The 26,468-nt window shown below is 41.2% G+C and overlaps 1 protein-coding gene across 9 annotated transcripts in view; it reads right to left on the reverse strand.

The window, feature by feature from the left end:
- cux2b (cut-like homeobox 2b) overlaps window positions 1-26,468 on the reverse strand; it is a 182,679-nt gene that overhangs the window by 13,474 nt on the left and 142,737 nt on the right. For 7 of the 9 annotated variants that reach the window (XM_017702803.2, XM_017702805.2, XM_017702804.2 and 4 more), the window contains 12 exons: window positions 20,308-20,448; window positions 19,262-19,400; window positions 16,241-16,317; window positions 16,086-16,152; window positions 12,275-12,323; window positions 8,150-8,254; window positions 7,668-7,868; window positions 5,701-5,759; window positions 5,531-5,579; window positions 5,134-5,233; window positions 3,437-4,081; window positions 1,335-1,436 (listed from right to left, as the gene is read on the reverse strand). In XM_017702803.2, the coding sequence (XP_017558292.1) occupies window positions 1,335-1,436; window positions 3,437-4,081; window positions 5,134-5,233; window positions 5,531-5,579; window positions 5,701-5,759; window positions 7,668-7,868; window positions 8,150-8,254; window positions 12,275-12,323; window positions 16,086-16,152; window positions 16,241-16,317; window positions 19,262-19,400; window positions 20,308-20,448 (1,734 nt within the window). The remainder of the gene's footprint in view (window positions 1-1,334; window positions 1,437-3,436; window positions 4,082-5,133; window positions 5,234-5,530; window positions 5,580-5,700; window positions 5,760-7,667; window positions 7,869-8,149; window positions 8,255-12,274; window positions 12,324-16,085; window positions 16,153-16,240; window positions 16,318-19,261; window positions 19,401-20,307; window positions 20,449-26,468) is intronic. The other 2 variants (XM_037535856.1, XM_037535851.1) reach the window with 1 other exon arrangement.

Below are 26,468 nucleotides of genomic sequence, written 5' to 3' on the forward strand. Positions count from 1 at the left end.
TTCAGGGCAATAAAACCTTGCAAGTAATCTTCAGATCTATTATCTCACTTCACCCCCCACCTGACGTTTAATATGCGTTTGAAAAGTACACTTGCATAAGCTGTGCTAAATCTGTGTTTGACCTATACTTTCTAAAAATACATGTGGGTATAATGTACTACTTTCACACACTATGCCTTAGTGGATATTCATTTTAATTTAAAAACGTACTTCAACCAACCACGAGTGCGTAGGACATACTGAGCCGAAGTCTGCTTGAGGATATAATGTATTATTTAATGTTTCATAAAGTGAGTGCACGAGTAGATTAAAGGGACACTGTGATGTGGATTTTTCAAAATTTAAATAATAAAAAAACTAACCGCTTGAAACAAAGTTTCATATTTAAAGTCTACATGACAAAGGTATTAACATTCCATATGAATGATTAATGTAGTCCACAAAGCTCAGTGCTTAAGAAAACTAATCTGTGAATTCACACCATTCAACTCCCATATTTACACTGCTTTGCTTCAAATTTTTATTTTACCTTATTTTATTATGTTCAGTATTTTTTCAACACTGGTGGGTTGTTCAGAACAGACTGTGAGATCTTTGTAACTGGAGAAACGAACCTGGAATATTAAATTAAGGGTGACTAAAACAGTACATGATCTATAAATTTAATAAATAGAATGCAATAGAGCTCACATTAGTGGTACATGAGTGTAAATAATGTACTAGCTCAATAACAATTTTGGTTATGCTCATTATTTCAGCATCTGTAATGATTGGGAGTAGCTCCCTGGAACACTGGGGACCTGCCGCCCTTCCTGTCCTAAATATAATGTTAAAATCACCTCTAATTGTGTAATTATGTACTGAAATGAGCTGAATGCTCAGCAACCCCAAAAAGTATGTGGACACTTTAACCCTTGGAAAATGTTACTGGTGTTCTTTAAGTCATTTCATGAAATGTTAAACAAAATTATATGTGTTTCAGAGAAACACTTTCAGCACAACAATAAACTGACTGTAGAACCTCTGTGTGGACAAAGCCTGGAGAAAAACTCCAACCAGACTGCACTAAGAGTACTGTAAAGCACAGGAGGTAGAACATGTCCAGAGCAGTTTTTCCTACAATGCTGCTGGTAAGCTTGTGTTCAATTATAGCACCATGAACTCAGAATACTCTGCCAAAAATAAAATGTCAGTCTTGTAATGGTCTGTATAAAATAAACACCACTAGGTTTGACATTTTGTTTATTACCATGATGAATGTAATACATCTGAACATGGCACAAATGTCCAAATACTTTGCGGGGCCACTCTAGGTCTAGAAAAGCAACTCCTACCTCCTCGTTGGGACTGGATCTCCTTCTTAGCTTGTTCCAAAATGTTCTTGATGGCATCGTCTGACCCAGTTTCTGGAGTTCGGATGCGAGGAGTGATGCTCCCTGCCACGCAGAGTAAGAGTAAGAAAGAAAGGGAAAGGGAGATCGAGAGAGGGAGACAGAGAGAGAGACAGAGAAAGAGGGAGAGAGAGATGAGGTGAGTGGGATGGTTGATCAGAGAGGAGTTCCAAAGCTTTCCCTTTGACTGCTAGATCAATGGCAGCCTTTGAGAACTTGGCATCAAGTGAGGGTTTCAGTAACACGTGAAAGCTCCACTTTCAAAGCTGAGAAAACCCGAGAAGAAAACAGAGTTGAAAGTATCACAACAAATACGGGTTGGGGAGGGTCGGACTGGGAGAGGAAGCACTGCAGCAACACTTGGGGTTTCAGGTGCTATACTGGAGCTGACAGGAGCATCTCACTGGAAGATCTACGCCGACAATATAGCTGCCTTGCAATATAATGGAACAGAGGGAAACATCGGCAAGTGGACATAAAATTTTGGTATGGGCTCAGAACTTAGGCTACGTTCACATTACAGAATCTTGTAAGAAATAATATTTTAAAAGCAATGTGAACACAAAAAATCTGATCTTTGTAAACCAGATTCCAGCCACTTCCATAGGAGATCCTGGACTGGATGCAGATCCAATACATGACCATGCGACCACAGTAGAGATATGCTACTGATAAAATTGTGTGTGAAAAAATTTTTTTTCACAGAAACAGAGAGCTTGTGTTAGCTGTGATTTGTTTTCTAGCCACTTTTACATAACAGATTTGTTTTTATTTGTGCCTTGTGCTCTCCCTCTCTCTCTACAGCTGTGCTCAGAATAGGTCAGGAGTTTGAGGAAAGATCTTTAAGTCTCTTGCACTTTACTTGACAAGCTTGTCCAAAATGTATTAAGCCTTTCTGCAGGAGCAGCAGTGGCGAGAGGATCTTTAACTTGAACTTCAGCGCAGCAGGCTAAAAGTTGATCAGAGAAGCACGGCTGCTGTTCTCTGGCAGTTGCGGTCAGCGATTACATAAAAATATGTCAGATATGGCAAATATGGCATGTCTATCTTATAGCATGGCTGTAAGGCTGCGTGATCCTTGCACAGATGCTTGTTTTCTCAGGGTGCTTGACCTCAGTTTCACCAGCCTCTAGCCCTCATCAGTGGTTAGTTTCTGACCACATGACTGTTGTCATCTGGGTAGTTTTGGTTGGCACGCTGTCTTGTATGAGTTTAAAATAAAAAATGAACTGCTTTTAAGGATTCATCTTAAAATTGACATAGGGATGGTCCTGATTCGTCCCCCTTTGCCCCTGCCCAGCAATCCAATCCATTGTATTGGCAGCTTGTCACTCAAACAATGTGCCTGAAACACAGGCACAGGAGATATTAAATGTTTTTATTTTCCACCTTAAAGCAGTTCCACACTTCAGACATTTAAACAGCTTTGCTACCTTCTGGAAACATGCCTCATCGCAGGTTGTGGATACTGTTTATGGTTCCTTTACAGCAACAGAAGAAATTATTTTATCTGATAACTGATCCACTCAAAAATGCCGGGAGTGGAGATCCCTAAATTGAACACATTTATTACACCAACATTTTATAGTCTTAAGTTCTCCAAATCTATTTTAAGTCTACTTTTTTAGTAAAAAAAATCTGTCTGCAGTAATCCATCTCTGTTAATGTGTGTGAGTCGGTTCTTGTCGGCTACTGGTCTCAAATTTAGTCCAAACCAGTCCAGCCTGATCGGGCTGGTTCTCAAAGTTGCGGGTACGGGTCAGGTTGGTGCTTCAATTTAATGCGCAGACCTCAAACCTAAATGTGAAAATGTTCTGAATTCACACCACGTTTCACTGCACATTCAAAAAGATATATCATCATAATCATCCAGTTCCTGAAGTGCATCAGCAACTTTACAACACAGTAAAACTACGCTATTAAAATAATTACAGGTTTTTGACATCTAAGCCAGAATTCCCGTTCCATCTCAACTTTTACTCTCAGAACAGGGCCGGCCCATTTCCACCCCTTCATGAGCTGTGATGCCAGTAAGATGCACTCACCTCTCTGGCGCACCTGAATTGTGCGCAAGGCCAGGATGTTCTGCTCGTCTGACAGGAACTGCTTCATCTTGATGAAGGGCTCCTTCCCTTTGACCGTCAGCTTCCTCCACGGTTTGGGCCGGGCCAGTATCTCACTGACGGAGCCTTGTGAGAGGCCCAGCACATAGTGCCCGAAAACCCGCTGACCAATGTTGTGTTTGAGCAGCTGCTCTTTCACCTGATAGGCTATCTCAGCCGTGTCCAGCTGATCTTCGTCCCCACCACCTGAGCTCCCGCTTTCTGATTGGTCGCTGCTGGGTAAACCTGTCTCCATGGCCACGGGGCCTGAAGAACCCGGATTGGCTGACATGAGGGCAGCTTTTGCTGCGAACAGGGCAGTGGGGAAGGCCAGGAGAGAGGAGCCGTCCCTTTTGAAGTGAGGAGAGAGAAGCTGCTTCTGCAGGAGCTGCTCTCCAGCAAGCTTATCGCCAGAAAAAGGGGAGACTGAGAAAGGACGGGGGAGGTCGTGGGCTGTCGAAGCCCCATCGGGATTGGGCGGTCCTGGACTAGAGGAGGACTGACCATCCATTGGTAACACCCCTGGAGGGGAGGAGTATGAGCCCATAGGCCGGCTAAGGTCCTTACTGGAGCCATCGGATTGGTCTTCTTAATGGACAACAAGAAGAAAGTACAAAATATTAATGTTCTGCGTCTGCAATGTAGAGATTATATATTATAAGTATTATTATTTTTTGCTGTTACAGCATTTTCCAAAACTCTGCTTTATCTGTATATTTCAGATTGCTATGAAGAGTTGTTTTCTTTTTCAAACTGTTGTTTAAATTAATATCAAACATATTGTGCTCCAAAGATGGTTTAAACACCTAAAAGTCTTGAGTGTTGATTAGTGCTGATATCACAACAAAGGTATAAAAGACATAGGGTATATCATTATCTCGCTTATATATTACTCTCCCCTACTATACAAAGTAATAGGGGAGGGTGGGGCAAACATAACCCTGGGCAAAATGTAACAATAAATAGAACAAGAAAACAATAGAACATGCTTTTGGTCACTGTCTCATCTTATCATAGGCCACCTCTACATGCCTAAATGCACTGAGTTGCGGCCGTGTGAGTGGCTGATTAACTATGTGTGTTAACAAGCAACTGAACAAGCAACTGTACCTAATAAAGTGGCCGGTGGGTGTAGTTTGCAGTTAAAAATAAGTGCGCCTCATTTCCTATCATATTGATTTTGAGGGACATATTTTTATGCATTTTGGTTAGAAAGCTTATTTGATTCAAACAACACAGAACTGTGTTGAATTAACTGATTAATCAGACTTTTTAGGCTCCCTTAATCCCACCTGTGGGCTAAATTGTAACATCTGCACTCACTGTGCTTTTGGGCTGTGCAATAAAAAAAGTTTTTACTTGTAGGAGGTTGCTTGCATAAAAATCATTGATCTCGTTCAAATTATTTAATAAAGCAAAATGTGTTGGATTGTGCCCAATTCTCCTCGACTTCCATAAGTATTGTTCCTAATATGTACATGTATGATAATGTTTTCCTCAGTAATACAGGTTAGTGTTCAATGTGTTAAGTCACAGCAAACTGATTAAAGAAAAACTGCTCATTTGTATTAGAATCATTTCAAAAGGCCCAGAAAATAGTGGAAAATGCACAAATCAACTGAGAGAGGTCATAGCCTTACCATTACTGTGTAGGACTCTGGCTTTGTCCATCAGAAATTTATGGGAGGGAAGGAAGGCCTCTTTGTCCAGCAACAGTGCCTCTGCAGCTTTGGCAGATTCCTGTACACAAACACAGAGGCAGTTAAACTCAGATTAATCAATGCTAGTGGCTGTGGGTGCGCGCATCCACATTATGGATGAAGGCTAGCGAGGCATTCACTCGCATCGCAGCAGAGTTTCCTCATTGACAGATCTGGACTATTGAAAGAAAAACAAAGGTGCTTTTTTGTGGAAAACTGAACTCATTTGTCTATTGTTTCGGGTGGCGGTGAACAACATGCCAATATAATGCAGAACGGAGATGGGAACTAACCCTGAGCAATGAAAGCTCACAATTTTTAAAGCCAGATCTCTCACCTGGGATGAGCTTCCATTAGCGGATGCCAGTTTCATTGCTTTTAGAATGCTGTAGGGGGGAGAAGAGGAAGACCCTCCTTACTAACAGTGACACATTGCCAATATAATCCATGCACTTTTCCTTTAATTCAAATTTTTTTTTATTAATATCATTTGACTTTGCTTTTTACCTGAGTTCTGTTTTGATCTCTTCATAGTCGAGCTGAGACTGCAGTTTAGCCTCTAGTCTCTGTCAAAGACAAATGCACGAAAAATCAGAAAGAAAGAAAAAGTGATATAGAAAAAGTGATATCTCCAGTTTCAGCATAGAGTCCTAATGGGTTCACAGCAGGGTGAGCAGAGTCTTGCATATGTATTCACCTGCTGCATTCTTCAATAAACTTCTACACAGAATGAAGGACGAATTCTTTTTCCGTTGGAAGCAGAGAAAGAACATGATGAAAATAGCAAGAGTATATTTGTTTCACTTCTTCTAACTAACTCTGCCAACTCTTTAATCTGCTATAGTGTTGGCACGTCTTGTTGTGTAGCAACCAGCGCAAGCAAAAACCACACAAGTGCAGAAACATGCCTGAATGTTGAGCCGACAAACACTTATGGCAAACGAATAGCAAGGTCGCTGCTTTGTATGAGCCAATCATACGCCTCTACAAAAACTACAGCTCCTTCCACTCCACTGCAGCAGTGTTTCCCAGCTTTCTTTGTGAAGTGGAACATTTTATGTTTTCCAGCTCTGATTCAGCTCATGAAAAAGCTGATGGATAGTTGATGGCATTAGTCGAGTGTGGTATTACTTTAATATATTAATACATTTAACAAACAGCAAACAGGGTGAATATTGTACACGTGTAGCAACGACATGCTGATAAATGATGAAGCAAACAAAACACTTGAGAAAAACTAAACAATGAAACGAATATAGACTCTTTAGGCCTACACTGGTGCCTCTGAGAACAAAGAAGAAGATAACAAAGGAGTGAGGGGAAAAAGAGAGAGAGGGAAAGAAATAAGAGGAAATTGCAAAGTGAACGAAAGAAAAAGAAAGGAGGAAATCAAGAGAAAGAGAAAGAAAGAAAGAAAGAAAGAAAGAAAGAAAGAAAGAAAGAAAGAAAGAAAGAAAGAAAGAAGGAGGAAATCAAGAGAAAGAAAAAGAAAGAAAGAAAGAAAGAAAGGGGGGGGAATCAAGAAAAAGAAAGAAAGAAAGAAAGAAGGAGGAAATCAAGAGAAAGAAAAAGAAAGAAAGAAAGAAAGAAAGAAAGAAAGAAAGAAAGAAAGAAAGAAAGAAAGGGGGGGAAATCAAGAAAAAGAAAGAAAGAAAGAAGGAGGAAATCAAGAGAAAGAAAAAGAAAGAAAGAAAGAAAGAAAGAAAGAAAGAAAGAAAGAAGGAAATCAAGAGGAAGAAAAAAAGAAAGAAAGGAGGAAACAAGAGAAAAAGAAAGAAAGAAAGAAAGAAGGAGGAAATCAAGAGAAAGAAAAAGAAAGAAAGAAAGAAAGAAAGAAAAAGAAAGAAAGAAAGAAAGAAGGAAATCAAGAGGAAGAAAAAAAGAAAGAAAGGAGGAAATCAAGAGAAAGAAAAAGAAAGAAAGAAAGAAGGAGGAAATCAAGAGGAAGAAAAAGAAAGAAAGAAAGAAAGAAAGAAAGAAAGAGGAAATCAAGAGGAAGAAAAAGAAAGAAAGAAAGAAAGAAAGAGGAAATCAAGAGAAAGAAAAAGAAAGAAAGAAAGAAAGAAAGAAAGAAAGAGGAAATCAAGAGAAAGAAAAAGAAAGAAAGAAAGAAAGAGGAAATCAAGAGGAAGAAAAAGAAAGAAATAAAGAAAGAAAGAGGAAATCAAGAGAAAGAAAAAGAAAGAAAGAGGAAATCAAGAGGAAGAAAAAGAAAGAAAGAAAGAAAGAAAGAAAGAAAGAAAAAAGAAAGAAAGAAAAACGAAGGATGGAAATAAAAGAGAGAAGAATCAAGAGAAACAGAAACGAACAGAAAAAGAGTGTGGGGAGAGAATCAAGACAAAAGTAACTAAATAAAATGGGAAAAGAAAGAAAGACGTAAATAAAGGGGAACCACGAAAAAAGAAAGAAACAAACATAAAGAGAAGAAACGTTCTTTGTCTTTTTAACGGCTGAAACTTTTGAGCTCCACTTACTTCTATAGCTTCACTCTTATAGGCCAGCTGGCGCTCCAGCTCTGCGATCTGACTGGCCGAGGAGTCCTGCACTTCCTGCAGAGTGAACTGCAGTCTCTGGACGTTCTCGAGGAGGCGCAGGATCTCTCTGTCCTTAGAGAACAGCACCGCCTCCAGCCGTGACGGCGAGCACTCGCCCTTCTCATCCCTCTCTCCTCTCCCCTGAGATGGGGACCAGAACGGCGGTGTGAAGAGCAAGTGGGGGAAAAGGAGGAAAAAAAAAACATGAAAATCCTGTTTCAACTTCAAAATATCTGCCTCTCTCTCTCACTCCAGTTTCCTAATCATATTGCTTCAAAGAGTCACTAATGAGGAGGCAGTAGTGTGAGGGCTACAGTATGGACAAGTGACTCTTTCTTCTCAACATCGTTTGGGAAGCAGTGAAGACTTTGTGAGCTTTTGCGAAGTGCACTTCCCTCTCTTTAATGTCGAAGTTTCCATACCTCGCTGGGACCCTCGTCGGAGGGGCCACTCCCTTTAGAAGCACTGCGGGCACTGGCGAGCTGTTCCCTCAGACGCTCCACCTCCCTCTGGGCCAACTCTGCTCTCTGCCATCAAACACACAGTCCAGCTTTACAAGAGCTGTCAGTATTGCTTATGTGCACATGTGAAGTGCAGCTGCTCTCTGAAAGTACATCTTAAAACATGAACTACTAAAACAGTAAAACTACAGCGCTGCGCAAACTTTCTGAATGGCAGAAGGGCCTGCTTACTAACCAACTCGCACCTGCTTACTAAGCATCTTAACTTACTTATTCATATAGTTAGGAGTAGCACTATTACTTACTTATGATAGTTACTTACTAAATATACTAACCTGCTTACTAACTTTACCAAGAGCTCATAGAAAAACATAAACCAGTGACTAGAATTGGTGACGTGCTGAAGCAAAAAACAGAAAGAGAAAAATGTCCAAAAAAAAATTAAATAGACCTACAAGAACATGTGGGACTATTTTACAGTTTCTATGAGGGGCCTTACCCAAGTGATTTGTAATTAAGATTAAGTGACCCTTATTAGTCCCACAACGGGGAAATTTCCCCTCTGCATTTAACCCATCTGTGAAGTGAAACACCACATACACTCTAGTGAGCACACACACACTAGGGGGCAGTGAGCACACTTGACTGGAGCGGTGGGCAGCCCTATCCGCAGCACCCAGGGAGCAGTTGGGGGTTAGGCGTCTTGCTCAAGGACACCTCAGTCATGTGCTGTCAGCTCTGGGGATCGAACCAGCGACCTTCCGGTCACGAGGCTGCTTCCCTAACCTCCAGCCCATGACTGCCTCAATCACTGCTCATGCCAAGTATCGAGATGGAGTAGAGCAGTGAGGAACTTCTCCACTACAGGTTTAATACAATTTAAGAACAAAACGTACTGCTCAATACTCCAGAGCAATGAGGAGAAAGCCCCTGCTAGCATCCACACAGCATCTGTATCCTCAGTTTTTTGCATTTATTGTAATCATTTTAGTAAGCTTATTGTTTTACTTATTGTAAAGTAGGGCCGCAACAATTAATTGACATGATCGATAACGCTGACGATAAAACGAATCAAACTGTGGATTACCTGGCTTGATGTTTGCACATCTCATTTATTTGATGTGAAATACACACAGCGCAAACTGCACTACAGTGTCGTGCACAACCCAAAAAACTGAAAATGATGAAAAAACTTCACTTTAAACAAAAGATTAAAGATACACTTATTCCACTTTCCACATAAAAAAGAGAATTTAAAAATTTTTAAATCTATTTTGAATGATAACCTCTATATATGAAAAGTATTAAGTATGGGGAACTGCTTTAAGTTATCATATCTGATGTGATAACTGCACTGTTAGTGTAAGACCTGTAATATCAAAGTCATGACACTATGTAATCCACCACACAGAGGCAAAAAATCTACTGCTCTATCTAATCTAAATCTAAAAGCCCTTTTTACAAAATAAAAATTAAGATAATGAAAATAAAAAAAAAAAGAAAACAGGGTAGGTATTTTATGCGTTTATAAAATAAGAATAATCCTTGTATTTTTAATCTGCTGAATGAAACATTATTACCAGACTATATTGGCAGATTTTCACTTCTCAACTTATTGATTAATAAAGTCATATTGATTACAAAAGTAGTTGTTGGCTGCAGCCCTGTTGTCAAGCTTGTTTTTGGCTTTTGGCTTAAGGCCCAGCGTGCCTGAGTTTCAGTTTCAGCCAAGAACTTCCATGTCAGTGCATCGCTACCTTGAATAAAACAAAAGCACACCATCATTTTAGATGACTTAATATATCACACACATCCCACAAGTGGACATTCTGGACTGACTGTAATCCTAGAATCAGTATCATGTCTGTTTGTAAATTGGAAAGATATTTTATTTTTATTTAAATCTTATGAAAAGTTAGTTGTCCACAATCTGATACTGACACTGAAACAAATGCAAAAAGTCAGAAGTGCAGAATAAAATCTGTTAATACAGACTGTAAATCTTTAAAAATTTGAGTCCTGTGAAAGTTCAAGCCTAAGCGTATTATCTAGTCTGACCCTCTGATGTTAGTGTAGGCTGAAGCCCAGCTGCCTGCATGCTGTATGTTGCTATGAGAGAATCACGACTGTAGCCCTCTCGTTCAAATAGAGCTTTTAAATGGCTTTTAAAGCAACGAACTTCATAACCATCAACAGACTACAGTAGACAGTGTTTGCTTAAAACCTAAATCAGAAGTAAACTGACATAAGTGGAAAGCTACGGTTTCCCTTGAGGGCCTCAATTGTAAGAAAACCTCTTATCTCCAAAAATAAACTTTTAATGCAAGTAAAGGGAATGCCTGTAATTTTGGGCTATTTCTTTTGGTCCATTGTTTATGAAATTTACACACAATGTAAAGGGCAACAGTCATTTTTAAGTTTTGTCAAAACCTGAAAAACAACAAAAACATACTCCAGTACAGTCTGATCCAACGCAACACACTAACACACCACCACCACCACGTCAGCATTACTGCAGGGCTGAGAATGATCAACCACCCAAATAATACCTGCTCTTTGGTGGTCCTGACATTGAAGAACAGTGCAAAAGGGGGCTAGCAAAGTATGCAGAGAAGCAGATGGACTACTGTCTACAATTGTACTACAAAATACAACTATACGGTAAGTGAAGCTGATAAAACAGACTGTAGAAACAAGGAGTGTGCTTAATGAAGTGGCCAGTTGGTGTATATAATGTACACTCACCAGCCACTTTATTAGTTGCAAGTAAAAGGTTGGACCCCCTTTTGCTATAGCCCATCTTCTTCAAGGTTTGATGTGTTGTGCGTTCAGAGGTGGTATTCTGCATTGCTTGGTTGTAACAAGCGGTTATTTGAGTTCCTGTTGCCTTTCTATCATCTGGAACCAGTCTGCCCATTCTCCTCTGACCTCTCACATCAACAAGGCATTTTCGTCCACACAACTGACCGCTCACTGGATATTTCCTCTTTTTCGGACCGTTCTCTGTAAACCCTAGAGATGGTTGTGTGTGAAAATCCCAGTAGATCAGCAGTTTCTGAAATACTCAGACCAGCCCGTCTGGCACCAACAACCACGCCACGTTCAAAGTCACTTAAATCCCCTTTCTTCCCCGTTCTGATGCTCGGTCTGCACTTCAGCAAGTTGTCTTGACCACCTCGACATGCCTAAATGCAGTGAGTTGCAGCCGTGTGATTGGCTGATTAGCTATTTGTGTTAACATGCAATTGAACCTAATAAAGTGGCTGGTGAGTGTATACACAGTCACTGGTCAGGACATTGAATCGCTGTTGTTCTCACTGGACTGTAGTAATAAAAACTGGCAACTGCGTTTTTCGTCACAGTCAAATTTGAGCCATTAATGACAAATGAAATTAATTATGCAAAATAATGCAATTCATTTAGATGAATACTTTTAATCGTCTGACAGCCCTAGAAAAGTGACCTGCATGTAATTTGTTAAATACCTATATAATATTATGTAAACTGAAACAGTATAACACAAAACTGTAGACTTTCTATAAACACAGTCGGGCGAGAGAGCTGAGTAAAGGAAAGAATGTACACTGTTTCTGTCTGTCTCTCTCTCTCTGGTCCTGTTCTGCTGAGGTGAGTGTTTACTCGCAGGCACTTTCTTCCCAAACTGTTTACCTGCTCTGTCACACACGGCCTGCTAATTAATGACTCATTTTCGGAACATTTATCTAAGAGCTGCTGGCGAAGGGGAGAAAAAGAAAATCGCTGCGGAAAGGAAAAAAAAGGGAAAAAAAGGAAGCAATCAGCGCGACGAGGCAACTAACAGCCTCCCCGCGCTCTCGCCACTCCGCTCCGCGCTGCATCACGCCTCTCTCTCAGCAGCCATCGCACTCTGCTGTCTGGTGGCCCTCCGCTGCCTGCAGAAAGGCAGACGGCTAATCACGGGGGCCCTGAGAGCGCTGAGGGCGGGGGCAGAGGAAGAGGGGTTGCAGGGGCGTCTAATTAAAGCCCCGAGGCTTGATTACAAAAGGTGATTATCTTAACAAATGCAGGATCCTCAATCAGCGGCGGAGTGGAGAGGCCTGTACTCACCTGGTTGGCCTTCTCCAGGTTCGTCCTGAGCGTGCCCACTTCCTCCGCTCTGAAAAACAGAATAAACGCCGGGGCATCAAACAACAACGACAACATTTTAGGTCATACAGCATCAATATTGACAACATGCCTCTATATGCATCACCACACAAAAATTCTTGTAAGCAAACCATCTTTTATCTTTGGCGTTCATCAATGTACGGAGCACGCCCTCGCAACAAATGCGCTACTCCAGAAACTAGAGCCGTCACTGCCACACAATGCATATCTGCTCCAATTTCAAACCATAAAACAGCCTCTCCATCGTAAACAAAAAACAGCCCGATTACAAAACCTCCTCCAAAGTTGCTAAGAGCTGGAGAAAGTCGCTGAAATGAGGGAAAAAAAAGGAAAGGAAGAAGAAGCAAGGTCTCCTGTCATTAAAGCAGAGTGAGTCACATCTATCGCGCATTATTCGACATCACATCTCGACATGCCTACACACTCCCAACAATCAGAGAGCTCTCATTTGAATAGCGTCTCGGGGAGATGATTCATAAGGTTTGTTTGAAGTTCAACAGTTTCCTCTCAGTCATCAGGGAGTTGATTTTCAAAAGGTGGAGAGGCTGAATAATGAGGAAGGCTGAAAGATTGATTAAATACACGAATCTCCGAGGTTCCTCTAAACAAAGATCCCCTCTCAATTAGAGAACATTTGCTTTAAGAGCAAAATCAGAGAGATAGGTGCCTCTTAAGACTCTACACCACCTTTTGAACTTGCCATACCACACTTAAGCGTGACTTTGTTCCTCTCTCTTGGGGTAAATAAGTGGCTGCGCTAATGAATTCCTAGGTATCTGGCCAAGCTTTGAGAAAGACTGCTGAAGTACGTGTAGCATTAGAACAGCAGCCAAAAAGCTAAAGAGCTGTTGGGCCAGTAGTTGGGCTCATATATTGCTGGTGAACATCACAGAAAGGGAGAGAAAAAGACAGAGAGAAAGAGAGAGAGAGAGAGAGACAGAAAGAGAGAGAGGGAGTCAAATGGAAAATTCTTCAAATCCAACCGAATGGAGAGTGCACGCTTTATCTGAAAACTTTCAGTTCAATTGCGGCATGGATTAAGCCTGGAAGAAAATCCATTAGTTGAGCGTTCTCGGGCCTACCATAGCAGAACCGAACAAAGCGGCCATTTACTGCGAATGCCTATTGACAGCCCCCCTTGTATGAGTTCCAGATTCGTTCAAGGCGTGAGCTGGAAACATTATGTCGGGAGATGATGACAGGCCCAAGTGTTTGCTGAGGCAATCTGTAAATGGAGCAATCCTTCTTCAGGTCTGTCAGAGGCCGACAGCCAGAGCCAAGCAGACAGAGAGAAGGCTAACATCCTGCTGCCCAGTGCTGGACATGCACGTGCATACAGGGAGCCGTAAAGACATCCAGGATGGAGATAAACCTTGAAAATACAATGATTCAATTGGATATATGGGGACATCATTGAAGATTTCCCTGTGTATTTTGGTGTTTACCCTGCTTTAACACACCTGATCAACTCAATAGCAAATTAACACACCCCTTCTGTGTTGAATCATGTGTTATAGAGCAGGGTAAACCAGTAGTGGCACATGGTTTTGCCAAATGGGAGGGGTGACATTATTAATCACTCTAATACAGTGATCCAGTCTCATTTGCCCCATACACACTATGCCACTGATGCTACTGTACTGTCATCCACAACCTAGTTAAAAAACTAATGTTATTTGTATGATAGCTGTAATAGTTCTATAACCATTACTATTATTATAACCATTCTAATTATGCACATAAAAGCTACCTGAGTGCTAATGTCTCCCCCTGTGGAGAACATGCAAACTTAATTCTGAATGCTTAGTCTGAGTGAGAGTTACAATCCAGGTGCCTCACATAAAAAAATAAAACTCAATTTATATACATCAGCGCGCTGTGTTATAGACACACTGCATGTGGAACTAGAAAGGGAACATTTGTAAATGAATTTTAAGCTGGCTTGACAAAGCCAATTGCTATGAAACGCCAGATGGTTGCTAAGGTGTTGCTATGTTTTCCCAGGTGGTTGGTAAGGTATTACTTGGCTGTCGCTATGGAATCCCAGGCAGCTGTTAAGGTGTTATTATGTTGGTGCAGTGGTATCCCAGTTGGTTGCTAAGGCGTTGCTAGATTGCAATGTCCTTTGCAATCAGTGTTATCCCAATGCTATGTTTGAAGGAATGATGTGCAAAAACCATACCTGAGACTGGTCTCAAAAATGTCAAATATAGGCTCTACGATCCTTCTCAAGCCAACATAATGACAGACAAAGCAACAGACAGAATGAAGCAAATTACAAAACAGCTGGACAGTGTATATTATCAGCACATCACCCTAGAGATACACAGCACAAAACAACTGAATTCGATCACAAACAACCTGTTGAAAAACACACATTGTTGTATTGACTGCATGAAATTCGACACAAATATATTAAATATCCCACTGATAAAGGTTTAGCAAAATAATATGCCAACGTATACAGATTTAAAATAAGCCCCTCAACTGTAGCAGGAGGCTGTGTTGCATTTGCCTCGTCTATTAAACTGGCCATCATAAGAAAATGCAGCCAGTTGTTGTAAAGCATGTTAACTTTGCCAAGCAGCGACTACTCGATTAGTGAAGAGCATTTTATCTAGTGCCCTTATCAAGTATTGTTCTGCACTGCTGACTGGCTAAGGACAGTGCAATCTAATGAAGATTGTGGAATCCACAGGTTTGCTGCAGCACAGATACAGCAACAGCTTGTTAGGATAGGATCCTTGCACATATCATTTATAAACTGCCTTTCATTTTTCCAACCCTCCAGCAAGTTTCACAGATGTATATCAAACAAAAACCTAAGTATTTAGTAATAATAATAATAATAATTTTAAAAAATGTATAATACACTTTACATTTGAAACAAATCTCAAAGTGCTACAAAGTAAAATCACCAGTATAAAACGGCATAAAACCAATCAAGTTGATTAAGAACCATAAGTTCTGCTAAAAAGAAATGTTTTTAATCCTTTTTTAAAACTCTCAATTGTCTGTGGTGCGGGAGGGAGGGCGTTCCATAAACGAGGTGCTGCGGAGCAAAAAGCCCGATCACCCATGGTGCTGAGCTTAGTCCTGGGAACGGCGATTTGAGTTTGTAGAGCGGAGAGATCATGATGAGGTTCGTGGAGTGAGAAGTTCTTTCAGGTAGGGAGGAGCATTTCCCCGGATGCACCGGTACGTGAGTAGGGAGACCTTGTATTCAACCCTAACAGAGACGGGAAGCCAGTGGAGAGAGTGAAGGATAGGTGTGTGTTCATGTTTCTGTACTCTCATCAGGATCCAAGCAGCACTGTTCAGAACGTACTGTAGTTTTTGAAGACTCTTATTAGGAATCCCAATGAAAAGTAGTAGAAAAAGTTATGTATATGTTCTCCCTGCTGTTTTCCCTGAAGTGTCTCTGGGTAAAACACGATGTGCACGATGGGCAACTCCAGGACCAGAATAGAGAAGATGCGCCTGGTTATGACAGAATAGGAAAAATATCTCCTATCTTGAGAAACAGCCGCATCCAAAACTACATACAATATCACATTCAATCCTAATGTACGTGCTGCTGATGGTGATGTATTGGATGCAGTCATCAAGTAAAACTACTGTTAGACTTGGATACAGTGATTATCTGTTTTAGGCAGATGTGGCATGAAGAGAAAAACATCAAACATCAAAAAAAAAAAGAAAGTAATGATGGGGGCAGATTAAAAACATTTCAGTAGTAATAAAGGCTTACTTTGCAGCCATTTCTTGGTCATATTTACACCTCAGCTCCTGCAGCTCCGACTGGGCTTTGTTCAGTGCTGTGAACAAACAGAATGAACACGGTTAACACTTTACCTTTAACCTTTTCGCGGGCCTAAGTGGTGTATGGTTTTAATCAATACTGACATGACTGAAGAGCTTTGATCCTGTCCTCAGCATGGGCCAGTCTGCCAGAGAGCGTAGTGTCTGCTTCATCTGCTTCCCTGAGGAGTCAAAGAGTACAGCACCAACTGGTAGAACAAGCCACACTCCCAGCATTAACAAGACACCAGTCTTCTTCAAAAATGATTCTACTCTTTTAAGTGTTAAGATGGGTTTGTTTTCACATTTACACAGAATGTCTGTAATGTTTATAACCATTTTGCATGGGATAAGGAATCTTGATATAAATTACAGAGATGGGATTTACTCAATTCATACACACCAAAAAAGTTTCGCTCAGCCAAACATTTAACATAACTGTAATTGAGTTTCTCCTAACACCCTACAAAGCTATTAATCTTAACTCCCGTCGAAGGTAATAACAAGTTCTGCTCTGTTCATTTTGCCATTTCTGTTACTGGTGTACATCTTAACGAAAAGAAAATCGAAGCAAAGAAGCACATGGACAAAACTGGGAGGTAAACCCAAGCACATGGAAGACTGGGAGGTTATCATCTGAGCTTAATGCTATGGTTTATTTTCTAGTAGGTAAAAGCCATTGGAATGTTTACTGTAGCATGAGTGTGCAGTCCATAAAAACGATGGACAAGGTGGATTTGAATGGGACTAAACTCACTAATGTGATACCTACATCTCTCCACCTCTACATGTAAAACTTATCCCATCTTTACTCAGATCAGCCAGAGCTGACTTGCACCTCTACTTCTAGATATTCCATAGATGACTTCTGTAATAACTTCTAAGATAACTAAAGGTTATTTAGTCATTTATCTAACTACTCAAACTGGTTCTCTTTGAGGCTGTTTCATTCCTTTTTTTTTTACCTAACCTTAAAAAGTTATCTACTCCTTCGTGCATTTGTATATTAATACATTGTGATAATGTAAATAATGTTATTTACAACCCCAAATCAGAAAACTTGGGACAGTGTGCTAATTTAAAATTAAAACTGAAAACTGATTTTAAATTATTTCTGACTAGTATTATATTGACAATAATACAACAGCACATTATTTAATGTTTTAGCTCAAGAACTTTGTTTTGATTCTTGCAACAAACATTAAAAAAAAAGTTGCGATGGTAAAGCATTTACTACTAACCCTAATAAATGTTTACAAACTGACAACCCATCCATCCATCCATCCATGCATTTTCTAAGCCGCTTCTCCATCACGGTCGCGGGGGGGGTGCTGGAGCCTATCCCAGCAGTCTTCGGGCGGAAGGCAGGATACACCCTGGATGGGTCGCCAGTTCATCGCAGGGCAGACAGACAGACACTCACACACTCACAGAATCACACCTAGGGGCAATTTAGCACGTCCAATTGGCCTTACTGCATGTCTTTGGACTGTGGGAGGAAACCGGAGAACCCGGAGGAAATCCACACAGACACGGGGAGAACATGCAAACTCCACACAGAGAGGACCCTGGTCGCCCGGCCGGGGAATCGAACCCAGGCCCTCCTTGCTGTGAGGCGAGACTACACTACACTAAGTGGCAAAGCATTTCAGGTGTAATTTTGTCCCGTTTGTCCTGCAAATAAGTTTAAAGGTGTGCAACAGTACACTGTCTTTGTTGTCAAGTTTTGTGCTTTAAGGTGTGACAAACATTCACTACTGGGGAGAGTTCAGCAGTCCAGCACCCGCACTCTCTTCTTTCACCACCGTGCCTTTGTAACGTGTGCAGAATGTAGTTTTGCATTGTGTTGTTGAAATATGCTGGGCCTCTCTGAAAAAGACGTTGTCTTGAAGGCAGCACTTATTGCTCCAAAATGACTACATACTTTCAGCCTTAATGGTGACATCACAGAAGTCTACGTTACCTTAGCCAAGGGTGCTGACCCAACCCCACACCATGACAGACCCTGGATGGTCCTTTTTTATCTTTCAAAGATCAAGAGGTCAAGAACAGATGGTGTTTCTTCCAAAAAAGACCTGAAATACTGACTCATCTGACCACAATACACATTTCCTCTGTGATGGTCCATCCCAGATGCGTCAGAGGAAACGGTTAACACAAGGCTTCCTTTCAGCTTAGTTTTAACTGGTATTCGTGGACATCACTATGTATTGTAGTGCCTGACAAATGTTTGCGAAAGTAACCTTGAGCCCATGTAGTTATATCACTTATAGAGGAATGATGGTGTATTTGCCCTTCACACACTGAAATTCTTAATCTTTTAATTATGTTCTGCACCACACATGCAGAAATACCCAAGCCCCTTCCTAGCTTTCTTTGAGGAACATTACTTTTAAACTGGAGTTTGCATGTTCTCCCCACGTTGGTGTGGGTTTCCTCCGGGTTCTCCGGTTTCCTCCCACAGTCCAAAGATATGCAGTCAGGCCAATTGGACATGCTAAATTGCCCCTGGGTGTGAGTGACTGTCTGTGTCTGTCTGTCTGCCCTGCAATGGACTGGTGACCTGTCCAGGGTGTATCCTGCCTTCTGCCCAATGACCGCTGGGATAGGCTCCAGCACCCCCCGTGACCCTGATGGAGAAGCAGCTTAGAAAATGTGTTTGTGTGTGTGTGTGTTTGTGTGTGTGTGTGTGTGTGTGTACTTTTAAACAATTCTTTTCTCACACATTTGTTGGCAAGCTGGTGATATTCAGCACATCTTTGCTTCTGAAGGGCTAGACCCTTTTTGGATGCTAATTTCACATCAAATCATGATTACAATCACCTGTTGATATCACCTGTTTCAAATCACATCATTATTTAATTATTTTACCTCATTTCTAGCCCTAAACCACCCCCATTCCACCTTTTTTTGGAATGTACTGCAGGCCTCAATGGGAAGAATGATTATATATTTACAAATTACATGAGGTTGACCACACAAAACATGAAATATCTTATGTACATACTGTCTACAATAAAATGGGAGTGAATTTTTTGAAAATCACTGCTTTCTTTTTTTTAATTAGCATTTTCCACACTGTCCCAACAAGTATGTCTGTGAATTAGTGCACTGACATACACATACCTTTCATGTAGGCCCTGGTGGTTATGGGGAGGTGAGCCACCATCTTGGAGGCTCGGTGTGCTGTTTGGGGTCATCATATGGGGCGGCTGTTCTGATGCCTCTACCCTCTCTACAGTTACTGTACCTTCCTCTTTGCTTTCTGTGGGGGAGACCAAGGGAGAGTTACTGTAAAAGACGCTGGACTGTCCTCAACTGACCTATCCGTGCTCCACTAACAAATACATTTGCTCTTCACAGCATCGTTACAGAACGCTGACAAAAATCCCAATCAACCTAATGTGAAGTTGTGACCAGCACACAGAATTTGATGCACACAAAATACTTGGAAATAAATCAAAATGAATATATTTGAAACTAAGAACACCTGATTTAAGTATTTTGAGACTTTCTTGCAAATATTTACAAAGTTTATGGAACCTTATAACAGTTTCCACGTAATAGCACATCAGTGAGTGCAGCACAGATATATCAATTCTTCACTGTTCTGTCAAAATATGATCTATTGTCTCTGTCCCTTCTCATTCTTTAGACATTTAGACAAGTGTGAGTGGTCCCTCAAAGTGCTTTCTTAACATAGAATTGTAATTACAAATTGCATGACTGACTTACGTACTGTAGAACTGAACTTGGTGTTTTCGAGACCCATTCAAAGCCAATGCTGATTGTCCAGAAGCCTGCCTAATAGATTTTTCCCTTGTGAGGTCATGACTGAGGGCTATAGCTCCCTATTAACAACTCTAGTGTAAAAAGCACATTTTTCCAGTTCCTTTAGAGCAAAGTTCATCAATTCCAGTCCTGGATGGCTGAAGTCCAGCACAGTTTGTTGATTCCCCTAAACACATTTATTGAATATAGTCACTTACTTACTTGGGGGAATTCCTTGAGGTTGAGAAGGGAACTTATCAAACTGTGCTGGACCATGGCCCTTCAAGTCCAGAACTATGCGCCCTATTCTACAGCAGGGTTGGGTGTTTCAGTGTACTAGAATGGTTCTGACACAAGGTCAGCCTATAGTGTCTGCACAGACTTTAAAACTTTGTGCTGACCTGCGTTGTTAAGGCACTCCAGGTGTCTCCTCCAGTGGCCAGAGATTTCCTTGACCAGGGTCTCACTGTCCGGGGACGAGCTCTGTAGCTCAACCAAATGCTCCTCCAGCGAGTGGGAGGCTTCCAGCACCGGAGCCGGGTCTGACAGGGAGAGAAGCGGGGAGACAGACAGGGAAAACGGGCATGGGTGTTAGTAAATAGTAAAAGCTGTACTGTGAGTTCGCCTCTTCACTCATATGTGAAATTGGTTAAGTTTCATTTCAGATGCTCTAATGATTCCTCGCTCTCAAAGTGCGAGTTCAACCGAATCCAAAATGAGAAGAACTCTTCACACAAAGCCGCCTCCATTAGCAACTGCCAACCTCGGCTCCTCAAGTTGCTCCCAAATACTTATCTAGACAAATCCAACAATGTAGGAAGGAATGAAAAAAAGGGAAAAAAAAGAAAAGTCACCGAAAAAGAAGTAGTGTGGTTAGAAAAAAAAACGGTGAGATTCTTTAGCACAACAGAGGAGCTGTTTTGCAATGCATGTGGCTCAGCGTGAGGCCCATGGGGCCAACTAGGAGGCTGTTTCTGCGCTAACAAGTCTCCTCTGGATCATTTGATCATTTAAATTATTATGCCAGGAATCCTCAGGAGGCGGCTCAGCTCTCCACATCACACGGCTGTTTTTAATCTTCCTCTCTTGCCTTTCTTCCCCTCCCGGAAAAAAAAAGAAGGAAAAAAGTTGAGCCCGCTCTGCGGCGCGCTGAGAGGAGTGGCACTCCTCCTGTTGTTCACCTGCTTTGCGATAGAAAAGCAGAGGAGGTGACTTCTACTACTGAAAGCACAGACAGAGAGAGAGAGAGATAGAGAGAGAGGTGGGCTCAAGGGAGCAGAGTTGGCACGAGCAGAGATGTGTGCGTGTGTGTGTGTATACCAAGTCACTCTCGCTCTCACACACACGCACAGATATACACAGGAGCGCTCAGCAGCGCACACTCAGAGAAGCCTTTCTAAACTGAAGAATAAGAAGAAGGAAATCGCCGCTTTCATCTGCTCTTCTTCTGGGGCACGGCAGGGGTCCGGATCTGTTCTCCAAACCCACCCGCTACACACGCCTCCCCTTTCCAGCCTCCTCTCAGGCACAGGACAGCTTCTGGCCATAAAATATGGCCATTTCTACAAAGATTTAAACCTTCAACTCTGAGACTATGCAGAAAATCTGACCTGAAAAAGTTTGCTAGATCCTCCAAACTTCGCTATTCATTACTAGTATTTATTGAGCTCAGGCACTTCCGTTTCTGATATTTAATTCTGCCGGTTATAAAATTCAGATCTTCAAACTTTTTCAAGCTTAGATCTTTGTGTTTTGTGTTTGAAACTGTGGAAGGATGGTAGTGATGCTGGTGATAAGGCTCAGATTGCTTAAACCTTATTTGTTATAGGTGTTTAATAAGTTCAGGTCTTCAAAAGGTCCGATATTTATTTCAGGTATTTAACAAGTTTGCAAATTTTGGTATTTATTACGTAAATTCACTTCAAATTGTGGTATTTGTCACTACGGCATGCAACAAGTTCAGATCTTTAAAGCTTTGTTGTTTATTAAGTTCAGATCTTTCAGTGATCATCTGCTACTAAGGTGTTAAAGTAATAAAAGCTTGCAAGATGTTAGAAATGAACAACCATGCCGACATTTCCGAAGCATATTTCTCACATCTGAAAAAGTCCACCATGAAATAGTTGCCGCCAAATACCACATCAGTTAACAAATGTCCCAAATATAAAGGCCTTCAGCAATTCTGCAGGGACCAAGCTTGTACAGTAGTAGGACAGAGAAGATGCAGCATACAACATGATAGTGTCTACGTCTCAAGTCGTCTTATTCTTGAATTTTTATTTATTCCCTTCTGCGTAACGTTTACATCCAAGCTATGTGCAAGTCTTACCAAATTATGAAAGCTATTCTGTATGGAAGATAAGTGCTACTGTGCAGAGAAGATTAAATAAAAAGTAAGTGAAATTCATTTGTACAGTGCTTTTCACAGAAAAGTCACCAAGTGCTTTACAAAAGCAGAACACAACATAAGTACAAAAGACAAACACATAATAAATAAACCCCACACAAATATATAGAATGCAGACCTGCTGCATACAGATTAGCCAAACGCCTGTCTCAAAAGACTAGAATGACTTTTGCTGCCTTTTAAAAGACTACATAGAATCAGCAGACCTAAAAGGTGTAAGCAGAGCATTCCACAGTTTAGGTGCTCAAAAAAGGATTAGTTTTACTGGGAAAAAGAGACGATGTGAAACAACTGTAAAAATGACTGTGATGTTGAGAAAGAGATAAAAGGAAAGTGATATTAGCACAAAGACGCTTTAAAAAGCCTTGCTTGTAAAATAGTGAGAGAGACATGAAAGCAGCGATATAAAATGTGATTGTGTGTGCGTATGTGCATGTGTGAGTTTGTATTGTTACAGCAGCGCAGTGGAGATTGCGTCAGTCACATGGGACACTGCACTTAGGAGTAGTGTAACTCCTCTTACACAAAGAGGATGACTTAAAACAGCGGCGTTCTCTGCGCAAAACCGAGAATCCTCCCAGTGCCTTAACACAGAGTCTTTTAAGAGCTAATGATCAAACGCATCAGGCCTATTCTCTAGTGTAGAGACAAACCGGCCGTGATTATCAATCAGCACCATACACTGAGTAGGTGAAACGGTGCCGTGTAGGTGAACGCACATATAGCTAAAGCAATCAGTCCCATTCAAGCACTTGCAGACAGTTTTCATAATGCATCCTGTACCATATGGAACAAAATGCTGATGACAGTACGCATAGATTGATGGAAAGAAGGAATAAACGGTCCCACGAGAAAATGCTAGAAAGCGGGTCAGCCTGACCTGTCACATGGTCAACATATGGAAGATTCTGATATCAGCTGGGTTTGGGTTTTGGCAGTCACCATCAATACAGATTGCCAGTGACATACACAAGTGTCTCTACCTCATGACATAAATCAGGGCCTCCAAAAGATGGCCAATGATGATGCTTTTCCCTGTTTGTCCACTCTAACCCCTCACCAATTAGAGGACATTTTTTATACTATGTATCTTATTAAATTCTTATTTTCCATTTATGTAATATTATAAAATACATTTTGAAAAACTCAACATGAAACCTACCTTCCTTCTTTATGCAAACACTGTTTGGTCTTTTTGGCTTTCCACCATAAACACTACACTTTAGCCCCCAAAACAAAATGTTTGGGCACCACTTCTCAAATTAAGGAAATAAATAAACTGTAACCCCTTAAAATCCCAGGTTTATGGCTTATTATTCAGTAACTACAGGGACTATAATGCAAACTAACTGAGCCCTGGTCATTTAAGGAGTTAAGATCAAGGCCTAATCCCATTTCACCCCTTGCCCCCAACACTTAGCCCTACCCCTCTGTTTTGCGTGTTCACATCTAGGTTTAGGGTTGTCCCGATGGTTGTTGGGATGGAGGGGTAGGATTAAGTATTAGGGCTACATGGCCCTTCAAATGGAGATTTTCAGAGGTGCACTACAGAGTGTTATGAGAAAATGCCCTGCAAATCATCGGTAAGATGGTTGCAAAAGCAACACACAAATGTATTTTCTCTGTTAAAAAAAACATTTTAATAGCATTTTATGGTAATTTCCTTCATAACATGCATAAAAATCACTAGTAATATGCTGATGTCTCGGTCGCTACCTGGTGAATTTTCCCGTTCCACCTTAAAAAATGCAGCAGTTAGGTTCTGGTAGCTGAGGTTGCCTCACTATTTAAGGTGGAACGGGAAAATTCTATCATGAAGCTGGCGATTAGAAGGCTAAGGTCAGCTTCATATCACTGAAGAATTCTTAGTGGCGATAATAAATAATTGCCCCCCTCTTTGAAGGCGGATGATGCCCTAAATGTATTTAAGCAGTGAGGAGCTGAACTTTCCCCTCGTCTGCTGTCACTGCAGGCCGGCAGGGTCGCCTGCAGAGCAGCGCTAGTAGCTGTTGATGAAGTGATGTAGTTTTTGGTTTGTGCTCTTTTTTTTTATTCGCTTACTCGTTTGATTGATTGATTGATTGATTGATTGATGTGTAAAACTGAAGTTGTGAATGAATCGCGAGCGCCGATGCTTTTCAGTCTCCTTCAGATGAACAGCAAATGTCAGTGTGATGTACCGTTATTGCTCTAGTCTGGAGACACAGCAGGAAAACACGTCCTGGTTATTTTTTCCAGGCTGTTTTAAATACGATTCACCTGTCCGGTCATGTGACACACAAGTGCGATCACCACAGCCGGAGGCGGCGTATTGGAAATGGCCGGGAAACCTCGTCTCGTCTGTTTACGTAAAACTCTACGACAACTGATGACGTATCCGGTTCTTGAAGGGTCGTCCCATTTCATAGGGGGAAGATTTCAACCACTACCCCCCTGTAACTCAGTTTCAAGGGAGAGGGTTACACTCGAAAAGAAGGGGTAGGGGTAAAAAGAAGGAATGGGACTGGGCCCAATAAACTAATAAACTACTTCTGTAGTTTCAACCTGAAGTCCAGCTGCCAGCATGCTATTGCTATATCTCGTCATCAAATGCAGCTTTTATAGGCAGGTTCCACTGATGGCTGTCGTCATGAAACCAAAGTTATTTCCAGCCATGGTGAATTTGTTTATTACGGAATTACAGCGAGCTGTAAGCATGCAGATCACAGCACTGATGGCAGCAATATCAAAAACTGATGTCCTGGATCATTACAGATATTTCTTCTAAACTGAACAGTGCTCACGGGAGAACTATGGCTTAATTAACAAGCAGCAAAGACACAAAAGCAACTGTAAAGTGGCAAGTCACAAGCCTGTGCTCTCACTCATCAAGTGATTTTCATGTTCAGGTGCAAGAGTGGGCCCATTTCGTCCACTCATATCACCCTAATGAAATGCACTGCATTTTTTAAATGGAAAAATATCTTTCTTTAGGGTAATCAAAGAAGACAAATGCAATAAACTGCAACTAACTACCCAAAATGATTTTTAATTATATTGTTTGACAGCCCTTAAAATGAACATAGATAAAAAGTTAAATAGGCACACGCAAAAAGTTAGAAGCTCTCGCTCTGTTTAACATCAAGCTTAAGAGGCTCACACAAACCAAGTCCACCATGGCAACAAGCGTGTCCCCAAGGCCAGTAAGCTGTACACACCGAGCAGCAGCTCTGGAGAGAGCAGCCTGTACACAAACACAAACTAAAGATGGCACCAATCCCATACCAGGAACTGGTATCCAGCCAATATCAGCAGAGAATACTGGATCGGATATTGGAAGGGAAAAAAAAATGATTCAAACGTCTGAGACTGGAATGAAAGCTCACAGGTGGGAACAACAAAATGGGTATAATATCAGGTGGTTTAAGCCTCTTAGCTCTGTTAAACCAATATTTCCCGTGTTTTTGATTGCAAATAGAATGAACGAAGCATGGTCTACTTTTGCAAAGTAATGTCTATGCACTGGTTTCTGCATTACTATAGCTGAACAGTGATATGGCCAGTCTAGTCACAACAGAGTGCCAACAGAGAGCTAAATACATGGCCACAGAGCCATACCCACACCCAGTCACCATCACAATGTCCACACAGACAGGCCTGCATCGTATGTAACTCCCTATGGCCTAATTTTCCATAGAATCCGTCATAAACTCTGCAGATACTTAATAAAAAAAAAGAAAATCTATTACAGTCCTCTAATACAGTGTGGTGTGACCATGAAACGGTTATCTGAAATGTCAATATCATTCCCTCCCTCAAAGTTTATTCACGTTGATTATGCAAACTATTAGAGAGCGTCAAACCTATTCTATCATATCTAATCATTCTGTGGCTTAATTACGCACACTAATGACTTCTTAGCAAGAGTGTCTCCATAAGGCCCGTCCCTCCACACTGAAGTAGGACACAGCAGACCAGCGATTACCTTTAATGAGTTTGTCCTTTTATTGTCCATGTAAGTGTGCTGTCCATTTTTAAACCAGACCCTAACTTCATTACGCCTGATTACATGCATGCCCTGAGGTCTTCGTAACTAATAACAACACAAGGCTCTTATAGAAAGTGATAAATCATTGACCAAAAAAAAAAAAAAAAGACAATGTATCATATGTATGT

The sequence above is a fragment of the Pygocentrus nattereri genome, chromosome 28, assembly GCF_015220715.1.
Source record: "Pygocentrus nattereri isolate fPygNat1 chromosome 28, fPygNat1.pri, whole genome shotgun sequence".
Lineage (NCBI taxonomy): Eukaryota > Metazoa > Chordata > Actinopteri > Characiformes > Serrasalmidae > Pygocentrus > Pygocentrus nattereri.